The 13,400-nt window shown below is 41.4% G+C and overlaps 1 protein-coding gene across 1 annotated transcript in view; it reads right to left on the bottom strand.

Moving 5' to 3' along the window:
* Positions 1 to 3,903: 3,903 nt before the first annotated feature.
* agrn (agrin) overlaps positions 3,904 to 13,400 on the bottom strand; it is a gene marked incomplete in the record, with an annotated part of 352,884 nt that continues 343,387 nt past the window's right edge. Inside the window, 2 exon segments of the mRNA XM_036129007.1 lie at positions 3,904 to 6,780; positions 12,791 to 12,894. Of these exon segments, the coding sequence (XP_035984900.1) occupies positions 6,620 to 6,780; positions 12,791 to 12,894 (265 nt within the window).

Consider the following 13,400-nt stretch of genomic DNA (forward strand, 5'->3'; position numbering starts at 1 on the left):
AGAATCAGTTGCGGCAGTGAAGCATTGAGTTTTTATCACCTTGCACACTGATGTCCTGTTGAGTGTGGGATTGATGTGCAGACTCGGAAACACAAAGTCTTGTTGCCCCCCAGGAAAACTAAAAGCAGGATGTCCCATACACCCTGCAGGGTCTCGCTATGTTGGGCCGTGGCCTTTGACCTTCTTGTGGCTGAAGACTTTTAAAACCATCTGTCCATAAAAATAAAGCTGAAGGACCCTGAAAGGGCATGGAAATGAAGTCTTACACAAGACTGATAAAACTGGACAAGTGGAACGTCTTTCGATGAAGGAGTTTACATGTGCCCATCATCAACACGAACGTCATGTTATTTTGCTTGTTCAGCAATTGGAGCAGTTATTTTTCCATGGCAGACTGGTTATACAACAAATTTAACAGGAAGATTTGGGAGGTGACTTTTTTGTGGATCTTCTCTTCTCGTCAACATAGAGTCAAAATTTGTCATACCGACTAAAATATATACATACCCAATACGTTTTACAAAACTGTCCCTTCGCAAGTCTCTCTTCAACCACACATTCTTTGTCACCTTCAACTACTTTCTGCCATTATTCTGGTTTGATTAGTGTTCCAGTCAAAACTGGTTGTTTATTTTACTTTGTTGATTTCCAGGGACACAATCAGGTTTTAAGTGTAGTTGAACTCACATTCATTCTCGTAGGTTTACGCCAGCCTCACTGTGGCCAATCTAGCCAGTGAACATGGACTGAGAGCTCGCCACCCAAGAGAGAAGTGCCTGATCCAACACTAACACATTAAGGCCTGGCTGAAATTTACAGCTGCCCACACGGACAAGTCAAATGCCGTCTCAAGAAATGTTTTATGGTCGGACAAAACACAAATTGAGTTATACAGCTATAATGGCGAACAGAATGTTTGGAGGAGGGAAGGTAAGGCTTTCAAGCCGTAGTGCTTAGAGTATGTCAAGATGAAGGCCTACCTCCAAATTTTTCAAGTTCTGTGGTTAAAACTTGGACACAACTAGGTGTTCCAATAGCACAATGATTCAAGACACGTCAAAACTTGTTTAGAACGGGGAAATCAGGCTGCTGGAATGGCCCAGACATCAGCACCAATAAAAATGTGCTGACTATGCCTAAAACATGGGTCCGCTGTCATTAACCAGCCAAAAAGAGTTATGCCTGATGGCTGTTGGTTGGTTAATAAACAAAATAACAAACCTTAAAGGGATAGTGTGTAACTAATTTGGATTTTAATTTGTAAAAATCAAGTATTGCTTTTATATATACAAATTCTGACAAAGTCTAATAACCTCACATTAAAAACAAAAAAGCGTTCTCATAACTTAGAATTAGTAGTTTATAAATACATAGGTGTTGGCGCACCCACTGGGAGGCGCCATATTGGGTCATTATTTCTGATTTCGGAAGCCGAAAGGGGGAAAACTTATGCATTTTACCCTATCTGTCTCCTATATGAAGACATATTGTCGGTGGAGGAGGAGTATAAACAAGCAAAGACAACATAACTCATTTTCTGTTAAATTGGACCATCCATACTCTTAGCCCAGCGACAGGGAAGAGAAAGTAACCAAGAAAAGAAAAAGTAAGAACCGGTAAATTAACGAGTCTATATCGCCGTAGCTATTATTACCATGTAGAATGGAGATAATTCTGAGGGAGCGTGGACTCAGAACTGATACAGAGGTTGCAGGCTTTCTGCTGGACAGCTAGGTTGAGGTAATATAACAGTGAAGTTTATTTTTGCCATTATGTTAGAAACAGGGCAGTGTAGTCCATCAGCAATTCTGTCCTCACAGAAACGGGTCGTTTTGTTTGCCTCTTCTTCTTCTTCTTCAGAACCGTGGCATCAGAACACAAATACAGTATAAAAAAACATTATAAGGAAAGTGCTAAATACACAAACCCAAGGGAATTAACTGGTAAAAAAAATAGTTATATATTAATGTAAAAACACAGGAAAACACTAATTTCAGCTAAAATCTGTGAAGCCCCCCCATCTCTCCTACACCACTGTTGTGTATCCTCCTGATTTATTTCCTGGATATGCGTTTACCCAAACGGCTTCATGGAAGCCGTGGTTTTCATATGAGCTCTCAATGGGCAGATCTGTTTCATGTAAACCGTTTCATCAAGATCTAATTAACACAACCAACAGAGCAGTGCCCTTCTCTGACATTAGCATTAAAATAACTCATTAAAACTGAAGGTTTAGTAAAAATATTCAAAACAATTCTCTGCAGAGCATTTTTTCAGGTTTTCTGAGAAATCAGAGCAGCTGATTAGATAGATGATTTGACATAGAGTCAAAACTATTGCTTAAATTGACTCCAGTGGCTTGCAACAGTATTCAAACCCCTTGAACTTGTTACAAACAAAAACTTTTATGTTCTTTGCTAAGATGTTGTGTGATAGACCAACCTAAACAGTAATTGTGACACAAAAGGGAACGATTGCATGATTTTTTTCAATCTTTATACATAAAAATCTGAAAAGTGCTCTTGCATCAGCCCCCCTGAGTCATTATAGCCTAGAACCACCTTTTGCTACAATTGCAGCTGGAAGATGCCTGTGCAAATTCTAAGTTATCTGGGTTATCTCAACAGACTGTGTCTAGGAGGACGGGCCTCCTGCTCAAGTGCGAGCCACCGGAATTGACAAAGGCTCCTGGATAGGCGTTTTCAGAAAGAACTGAACAAAAGTCCGGGTTGCCTTCAATTTAAGCCTGTTTGCTGTTACAGATGGAAGTCTTTTAGGTCGTGTTTCTACCAGCTTTGAACACTTAGTGGCTAAAATGTTTGCCTATTCTTCTTAGCAGAATAGCTAAAGCTCGGTCACACTGGATGGAGAGCATCTATAAACATCAATTTCAAGTCTTGCCACTGATTCTTCATTTAATTTAGGTTTGGACTTTGACTAGACCGTTCAAGTGTATCACTACGCTTTAGTCTAAATCAGGGGTGTGAAACCCCGTCCTCCATTCCTTGAGGGCGGACGTCCATGAACCTTCAGATGTGCTTCTGCTACAGCCCTGGATCAAATGATTGGATCATTAGCAGGACGAGAGGGGAAGCATGCTGAGGTAACTCGGCTGTTTGTTCCTGGTTTATTGGACCAGAATCCTTTTGGGTTCCGCACTCTAGCTCTACCTGTGTGTTTGGGGTGGTTTCCCTGCTAGAGGGCATGATTAATATTAGTCCTGTCAAAGGGTACTCCCATCCAACCTGGATGGGAGCACCCTTTGACACCCTTTGATATATATATATATATATATATATATATATATATATATATATATATATATATATATATATATATATAGCACACGAAGCACTGTGCTGACCAGCTGTCTCCAGTGTTCACAGACATTTTTAACTGAACATCAACTATATATATATATATATATATATATATATATATATATATACTGTATATTTGCTAGGTGCTGCACAGTGGTAGCACTGTTGCCTTGCAGCAAGAAGGTTCTAGGTTCAAATCCAACCCTGGGCCTTTCTGCATGTTCTCCCTGTGCATACGTGGGTTCTCTCCTGGTACTCCGACTCTCACAGTCCAAAAACATGACTGTTAGGTTAATTGGTCTCTCTAAATTCTTCTTAGGTGTGAGTGTGTGCGTGAATGGTTGTTTGTCCTGTTTGTCTCTCTGTGTTGCCCTGGGACAGACTGGCGACCTGTCCAGGGTGTACCCCGCCTCCCACCCAGTGAACGCTGGACATAGGCACCAGCAACCCCCGAGACCCCATGAGGGATTAAGCGGGTCAGAAAATGGATGGATGGATGTATATTTGCTAAATGTATGTCAACTTGTAAAACAGGAGGTCAAGCAAGATAAAAATATAAAACGAGTATAAAGAAAAAAGTTGATCTGGTTGACGTTTTTATTTCATGGTGGTAGGAACACAAGACAAAGGTCATAAAGTTAGTAATGTTCAGGTCATGCCGCTCTTACTCGGTGCACTGCCCGTTGACGAGGTCTGCACAGTCAGACAGTAGTTTACAGACGTCAGACATGGAGGATAATCAACATGGAGACATAAATAAGGAACAGAAAACAGATCCAAAAACAGTAAATAGATTTAAAAAACAAAAAAAAAAAGAAACATTTGCTGAAACCCTCTGGGATCTTTTTATGTTTGGGGATTATTACTAATATTGTTATCATCATGTATTACTCACTTACATTATTGGGATGAGGCTAATACACTGGCTAGAGTAAGGAAAAAGGAACATGGGTGATGTCTTTATGACCTGCTCAGAGCTAAGGTGGCAGGTTTTTAAGGCAATTCAGTTTCCACCAAAGCCACACGGGGTTGCTGCCACTGCCTCGGTCTCGCTCTATCTCTCTCTCTCTTTTTTTCCCCCCTTCCTCCAGTCCATCCAATTCCAACCCATTTGGGTCAAATTCAAAGAACAGCTTGTTAAAATAAACTGAACATTGGGACACCAGAAAGGGCTTTCCCAGAGCTCGGATACAAACAACACAGTTATAGCTTTAGGGTGACACCTGTCCCTTATACAGAAGAAGTATGTCATTTGATGGGAGAACAGACAAAGTCAGACATCGCTCCAGTGTATATTACTAAAAACAGAAACCTCCACAGATCACACTTAAGCTAAATTTACACTTTAAAACCGCGGGGGGGGGCTGTACAAAAACAGGTCGCCTGATGATTTAAAGGAGGGAAACATAAGTGAGAAGAAAGGAAAAAGAAAAAAAAAAAACAGTACAAGACCATTTGATACTCTTTCACGAACAGGCATGATTTTTTTGTCTTAGAATATTGCCAAGGTTCTCATATCAAAACAAGTGTCTTTAAGTCAGTCAGCTCAGTTTATTGCGCTCGGCTCCACGTTGCAACAGTCCACGCTTTGCTATGTTAACTTGAAAAGTTCTACAGGATTGTGGATCTTCTTGTCAGTTTTTTTTTTTTTTTTTTTGCGGCTGCTATGGCTTGAGAACGTGCCAGCATCTCCTTCGGCCCTCCACCCTCTCATTCTCATTCAAACAGCCCAAGCTAAATGTGTTCCTCCAGGAATGTTCTTGGAATAAAAAAAAAGAGAAAGGAATTAAGTCCCCGGCAGAGTTAAGGGGATTTTTGTCGTTGTTGCTGTTGTGTGTGTGTGTGTGTGTCTGTGTGTGTGTCTTTAGTGATGACAGCTGATTATTGTTTTGCAGGACATTCCCAGGAGTTGTGGCTCTCCGCATGATAAGCGCTCCTCTTGCTTCCTTCTCTTTGTCTGTCTGCGGCTCTCTTTTTTTTCTTCAGCCTTTGCTTTCAGCGCCTCCTTAAGGTCAGATACGGTAACAACTCGTACGATTTCCTGCAAAACTAACTGCTCCCAAGGAAAAAAAAAAAAAGAAAAAAAAAAAAAAACAGAACACCAAAGACCAAAACCAAAAATGCTTAAAACTTAAAGCATAGTTCCCAATCCTGTACTTTCTGCAATCACATCAATGAATAATAATAGTAATAATAATAATAATAAAAAACATTTTTCTCAAATTAGATTATCCTCTTTTTTCCCCCCTCCTAAACAGGATGTAAATAAACAAACAAAAGCCCAGATTCGAACCAACACTGCAGAAGTGCATGCATTTATAGTGGTCAACATTAGTTCATCTGCTGATTGTAGAACAGAACGCACAACAGTACATGAAAAAGCACAAGTCTCAGAAGAGAACCCATCTTACATATTCACAGTCTTAGGTATTATTTATATATAGTCTATATTTATAACATTTATGGTTATCTATGATTCATGATTAATGATATGGGAGCCATTGTGGGGCGCACAGCTCTCTCCGTCACGTCGGCGCTGCGGTGTTAGTCATATTTCAAAACTAAAGGCTCTGATGGGGGTCGACTGGAGAGTGTTTTTAACTATCTTTCTCTGAAGCTGTGAGATGGGAGTTGATCGAGTGGCTTGACAGTGCACTTACTCACTGTAGCAGCTTATTTGATATTTCATTAGGAAAATATAGCGGACTGAATAACACCGAGGTACGGGGGGGGGGGGGGTGAAGTCTACGGCTGCTGGACGCAGCACACGCGGTGCCCCGGCCCCCGAACGGGGAATGTACGTCCCTACATGTATGTACGGGCCATGCTTGGGGGGGGGGGGGGGGGTGTGGTTGGCTGATATGGCACCAAGACAAGGCAATAACCAGAGATTAGAACCGAGGTCCACAGGGGTTCAAGTAATGAGCGACAAATAAAAAGAAAAGGTGATGTTTTTGTTAAGGGGACAACGAAATCAATAGAAAGAAAATAGCTTTTCCCACAAATACGCCTGATTTTTTATTTTTTTTTTTTAAGAGGAAAATAAAACTGAAAGACTATAAACTGTGGAGTGGAAGTGTTGATGCAGGAAGAAAATGGCAAAAAAAAAAAAAAAAAAATTCAAACAAAAATGTAAAACATATTATTTCCCCATATAAAAAGCAATGAAAAGTATACAAAAATAGAAAATAATTACAGCAGGAGACATGGGCGTTATGGAGGGAGCAGGTGGGAGGGTTTCTTGTTTTGTTTTTTGTTTTTTTTTTTCTCCGTTCGCGCAGTGCTTTCTTTCTTCCTGGCTATTTGGCAGCGGAACAGTGTAATATTTTAGGGCTGTTTAAGGCGTCCTCCACCAGGTGGACCTCCATGCCGTCCACCACCACGTCCTTGATGCAGCCGACGAAGCCGGTGCTGTAGGCCTTGGGCAACCGACGGGCCACGGCCAGCTCCTCCAGACCACCTGGGGAGGGGACAGGTGGAGGTTAACACAAAGCTGCAGCAAAGACGGTGACGATGACGCCTTCACATACATTCATCACAACCTTCATACATCATGTTAATAAGGGATGTGAATCACCAGCTTGGTCACAATACGACGTGATATCGGTTTGTTTGGATGACGATATGATATTTGCTGATATAACAAAGTCAATTAGGATTTCCATACAATGCAATCAATGTGATCCAATGTTATCTGTCCATCTAACACTATTATTTACACTGTTATCAAGTCACGAAAGACAAATGATTTGAGCATTTTATTTCTAAGCTCTTACAGGTAGGTACCAGGCATTTAAATCAAAAACAACATTCTTCTTTTTCTAATAATAATGTTAATAATAATAATGATAGATCACCTGTTTACTATAGCAGGGTGCTTACTCTTTTTCCAAATTTAAATTCCAGACTTTTTCCAGACTTTTTTAAAACTGGTATTTTTTTTCCCCAAGACCTTAACTTTATGTACTTGTATACTTGTGTACCAACTGTGTTTATTACAAATGTTAATTTTTATAGGCTAGTATTCAATGAACAAATGCATTATTCACAGTAATTATTCATGCTTTTACTGATGAAATCGTTTCAAAACATGAAAATCAGAAGTACATGAATTTCACATCAAACAAGTGTCACAAAAACTATCTATAAAAAAACATGAATGGATGGATGAATGTATGTAGAATTCAGTCTCACTCACATCTCACTTTTTCTGTCCTTGACATGACTGAACTTATCTTTATGTTATCTCATTTTAACTTCTGAACAAGCTGTATCACAACACCACTCACAAAAGTGCATACATTTGACCTTGCGCACTTGGTTAGAACAAAAAAAAAAAAACTGCACAGTATGGCAAAGACTCTAAGTTCTATCTCATGCCTGAATTTCAAAATAAAGGCGTACATGATCGATATTTTCATTTTGCATTGATGTAATTGGATCGTTAATGACTTGATCGATATATTAATGTGGATCGGTGTATTGTTACACCCCAAAATATTAATATATATTTTTATACGATTCACATGGCTCTTTTTCAGACAACAATAATACGTGTTAATTTTAATTTTAATTTTATTTCTTTAAGCTCTGCTCCACACAGGATTGAAATGACACATAAATTGTCACATACAGACTTTTAGCCCTAGCGAAAAGAAAATTTATGTCGAGCTGATCATCTTGTCGGAAAGCCTGTTTTTACACATTTAAAAAGCAGCCACTCTGACATCTCTGCCAATGTCACGCAGCCTATTCGACTACTGACTGTTGTTCTGTGTGGTTTATTAGATCGCATGATTGAAGTTTGAAGAATCACGTTGGCAATTTAACAATTTATCCCTCCAACAAACAGCGGCCTCAGTAGTGCGTGGGAGAGCCACACACGACTAAAAACACCAGCCAGCCCGGTTGAGTTGGTCACTGTGGGATAAGCAGCAATCCCAAGCTGATGCCTCGGTAGTTCAATGGAGCAGAGGTCAGGACTGCAGGAGGTCCATTCCGCCATCTCTGCTCTGAAACCCTGGATGTAGTCTCTGAAGAACCTCTCCCCAGGGGCGAGTGTTGACATCTCTGAGGAGAGCTCGGATGGCTGCGGCATCTCTTCTTGATAACTTTGCAGCGAGATTACCCCCCTGATGACGACGAGTCGTGTTTTTCTATTCGGGGAGTTGCTGCCCCCACAGCACCACACCGCCTCCACCAGTCTATGTGTTTCAGGGTTGCAACCCACAAACTAAACACCGCCGCTCAGTCCTACGGTGTATTTTTCTGAAACATGTGTCACCGTTTAGGAGCAAGTATACAGGCTTTCCAACTGCAGAACATTCATAGTCAAGAAACATTGTTACATTAGAGAACAAAATCAACCAGACGCAAGTTTCCTTTCTGGGTTTTCAGATATACCATGTCTTTCAGAAGGTTGCAGAGAAACCATACGCTTGCTGTAGTCATCAACAAACCTCTAACGTGATCTGGGCTGGATAATGGAGCACTCTTTTTTTCAGGGTTGGTGGGATTCGTTTAAATTGGTTAGTTTTCCTGGCAGCTGCCCAGCTTTCAACCACATTTTCAGATTGGGGTGAGACTTGGACCATCTCAGAAGTGTAACGTTTACCTGCTGTGACCAGGTAAACGTTCCATTAAACATTACACTTAGGCTGGAGCACTGGTGCTCCAGCATCCTCCAGAATATCCTATGATGAAGCCCTGGAGGTTCCTGGAGGTTCCTGGATCCTTCCTTCATCTCCTCGGTTGCAGCTCAGGTCAGATGATTGAAACTTGGTCTTCCAACAGGAGAATGATCCCAAACAGATAGAGGTTCTGAAAGGACCCCAACCTAAACCTTTTAAAACATTGCAGATTATGCTGAACATCTACATGAGCAAACTAACCCATTGTAATGAGCTCTATCATTTCTGATACGAGTGCTCCTACCCCAATCCAACCAGAATGAATTCAGTTAGGTTTATATAAAACTGAACAGAACTTATTTATATAAATTTATAATTCACGATACATGTCATCTCAAGGCACTTTACAAAGTCAAATTAACAGAAGTTTGTTGATGAATACAATAATGTGCGCTTTCTGTTGCTAAGGGACATTTGTCACAATACAAGTGAGCTGTTTATATTTAAGCCTGTATGTATTATTCTGACCCTGTGCACATTAGGGAAAATGGACATGACAATATAAACACTAATTTCACTGTGACCCATTCTTATTTTATGGCTTTTACTTGGAACAAAAAAGATTAAAGCTAAAAGAAAGTCTAAGCCCAGAGGTTATTTCCTTCTTTATTCAGAGCTTCTGAAGACATCTCTATTTCATCACCGTATCATTAGTAAACCGATCTCGTGTAAAAGCGATGGAGCGTCCCTTTCAACATGAGGCTGGATGTGGGTTCGGATTTGTGAACAAATTAAACCTGAAAATTCCCCCCGAAATGTTGCGCTACAAAACAGCCGGAGCAACCGCTTGGTTTTGTCAGCCTTTGATGTTTCACACGTAGACGCCGGCTGACGGACATGACAGGTTGACAGCTTATTTTTCAAATCAAAGAAAAGAAGAGAGTCTGGATGCCTGCTACATAAAACTAAGCTACAACAAAGGAGAAACACTGTTTTTTTTTTTGTTTTTTTTTTTGTTTAAGTCTGACACAATAAAAAATGGAAAGCGTTGACAGGGCAAAACAATAGATAACTAACCCTACTCATTATTTTTAAGCGGTTGATGGGTAAAAGAGCCCATTATCTAAGCTTAAAATATATATATTATCTAAACTTGAAAATGTTAGTTCACACATTTTTGAAAAGACAAGTTTCTGAGTGTGAGCAACATGACACAAATGCTATTTGTTTTTGCATTATAAGATAAGATAAGATAAGATAAGATAAGATAAGAAATTTCTCTAATGTTCCACAATGGGTAAATGTGGGTATGATAGTGGCAAAACAGTTCCTCACAAGCGAGTTTAATCTAAAGTCAGTTCTAAAGCAACAGAGGATGAGCTTTATCAGACACGCCAAAAATCTAAGTAAAAATAAAATATTGCACCAATACTGATAATATGGCACACTCGGGGTAAAATAGACGAATTATTCAAGTTTAAACTGTGGAAAAACCGTGGAAAAAAACCCACCAGCCTATTTACAGAACAATATGGGATAATATGCAATATGCGTGATAGGACAGCAGCATCTTGAAATAGCTAAGGCGTGTGCCAGAGTACCTTAGCATCTGAGACACTGTAAACAATTCATGTTCGGATCATAACCGGTCCAACCATCAGCATGATGTATACAGTTTTTGGGTCTGTTATGAGCAGCAGGGATTATGATGTCTAACGGCAGCTGGGAGGAACAACCTTTGGAAACGCTCCTTTGAGCATCTGGGATGCAGCAGTGTGTCACTGAAAGAGATCAGCTCTGCAGCATCTCCATGCATGGGCTGGGAGACATTGTCCCTCAGTGATGTTATTGTTCCTACAGTCCTTTGTCTCCCACCACCTGCACTGGGTCATCCTAGGACCGAGCCGGCCCTCCTAATGAGTTATAGAGGTGAGCATCCCAGAACTCCCTTAATCCAGAGGGAAATGCCAGAGATCCAAAGATCATTTTTTTCCCTTCCAGATCATTTTAGTGGACCCTAAGACGTTCGTGGGACTTTATTTCATCAGGGAGTCTTATGCCTATCCTCAAACCTCCTCTAGGTGGAATGTGTCTGAAAGGCTTTGTTAGAAAAGCCTCCAGATAACATCCTAACTAGATACCCAAACCACGTCAAGAGCCTCCTGTCAATGCAGAGTAGCAGTGGCTATTCCGAAGCTTCTTAACAAATCACAAAGGATGAGTCCAGCCCATATGCCAAGGAAGCTATTTCCCTCATATTTCTGATTTTACTCTTTTAGTCGCTAACCATCGCTGGTGATGAAAGGTGAGGCTCAGCGCATAAATCAAAAAGTAAATGGAGAGCTTCACTCTTCAGCTTAACCCCAGACGATTAGTATAACATTCATGTCAAATCCAACCCCTGCTCCAGCTCCTGTTCATCCGTCCATTTAACACTCCGCTCACGAAAGAGATCTTGAGATTCTTGAACATCTTCAACTTGATGAACTGTCTCTCTTAATGTGAAGGTAGCAAGCCACCCTTTGCTATCAGAGAACAATAGCCTCCGATTTTACCACTTCACACTCAACTGCAAGGTGATCCGGCGCCTCCTGGAGGTCACCGCTAAACAACGCCTGTGTGAACAAAGCTTTACCCCTATGTGTCCCTGATTGTACGTTATTAACCTGCTTCCTGTGAGCTGTTAATGACGCTAAGCTTAGCGTCAAACCAACTATTGACTTTTCTTATTACTTGATTACTTTTGTCCCTTTTCTTCTATTGCAGCTAATTTCAACCTTGTTAAAAGAGAAAGAAAGAATAACCAAGCCCTAGAGTGTCTGGAGAGTGTATTTCCCAATTGCTGAGCGAGCAACTTTTCTGCGCCAGAAAATTCAAAGTTGCCATTAGTGCCTTTCCGGCTAAATCAGCATGAAACATCTTTATTCAGCATTCCTTCAGAGGCTAAGCCTGTCTTTTAATGTTTTACCTGGCTGCCGCTGCGCCTCGTTTTTTTTCTTCTTCTCCTTTTCCTTTTTTTTTTTTTTTAAATCTCACCTTCTCATACTATCTCCTTCCCTTCCTTGTTTTGTGTTGGATTGTGAGTTCATATCCCTTTCAAGCTCTTTACATCCCCGGTCCCTGCCCCCATTAATCGGATTGGGAGCCTGCGAATCGGGAGTCGACAGGGCTAATTTCATGCAAGTTACAGATGAATTAATGATGAACAGTGAAAAAGGGGGATTTAAAACGAAGAAGGGCTCGCGACAGGAGGGCGGCGTGCGGATTATATATTCGTGCTGCGGGGCTCAATCAGCACCTGTTCCACCGCGCTGCCTCCCTGCGCGGGGATGCGAACGTCTACCTGAGTGCACCTCAGCATGAGGCGAGTCCCTTAAAATGTCGCTCCGGCCGCTTCTCCTCTCAAAGCCGCCTCCTTTCTCTGCTGCCGCTCATTGTGCAGTTCAGGAAGACTCTGACTATATTTCGCCCCCCTGCCTTTTTACGCCGTTATTTTCCCAGAGCGCTCCATCCAATCGGCCCGCGTGAGCTCTTTTAGAAAACCCTCTCTCCGATCCGAGTTCAGACCGAATTGAACTCCAGGTAGATAACAGGCTGAGCATGGCCATTTTAAATTCAGAAGAGCAAGGAGCTCGAGAGTTAGCCGGAAAGCTTTTCATTTCTGATCACAGCACCTGCGTAAAACTTTTCTCTTTTTTTTCCTTTTTTGCAAACACTGCAATCATTTTTCTCTGCGTATCCTCCACAGTGAGTTTATTACTCACTAGTTAGAACGAAGCAGGTAACCCGCAGTTGCATATTTTCGGGTCTGAACGTTGAAAGGCACCGGTGGGGACCTACCTAACCAGAGGGCCCCATCCGTGTCCAGCTGCGTGGCTCGTAAGGGAGACGACCCTGTCACCGCTGCCTCGTTGCCCACCTGTAGAGAGCCGTCTCGAAGCGCCCTGAGGAGGAGAAGGACGTAGCCAGATCAATGCACCGCCCAGCCAATGGTTGCAAACGCAGGTAAAAATACAGACTTTTCAAGGTTAAACTTCCTGAAGGTCTCAGTCCTACAGGTTCTTTTTCAAATATATATTAAAAAATTAGCTAAATAAATCACTATAAGGAAGGAAAAAAGACAGGGAGGACGTGATGGAAGGAAGAAATGAGTTGGAAAAGACGGAAAAGACGGAATGTAGGAAGGAAGGAAGGAAACATAGTAAGGGCACAAGAAAGATGGAAGGATGTGAGGCAGGAAGGAAAGCAGATAGGGAGAGAGAGAAAAAGGACAGTATGAAGAAAGGAAGGAAACCATAACAAAAAGAGGAAGGACAGGAGTAAGTATGTGAGGAAGGAAGGAAGGAAGGAAGGAAGGAAGGAAGGAAGGAAGGAAGGAAGGAAGGAAGGAAGGAAGGAAGGAAACATAGTAAGGGCACAAGAAAGATGGAAGGATGTGAGGCAGAAAGGA

The sequence above is a fragment of the Fundulus heteroclitus genome, chromosome 1 (genome assembly GCF_011125445.2).
Source record: "Fundulus heteroclitus isolate FHET01 chromosome 1, MU-UCD_Fhet_4.1, whole genome shotgun sequence".
Taxonomy (NCBI): domain Eukaryota; kingdom Metazoa; phylum Chordata; class Actinopteri; order Cyprinodontiformes; family Fundulidae; genus Fundulus; species Fundulus heteroclitus.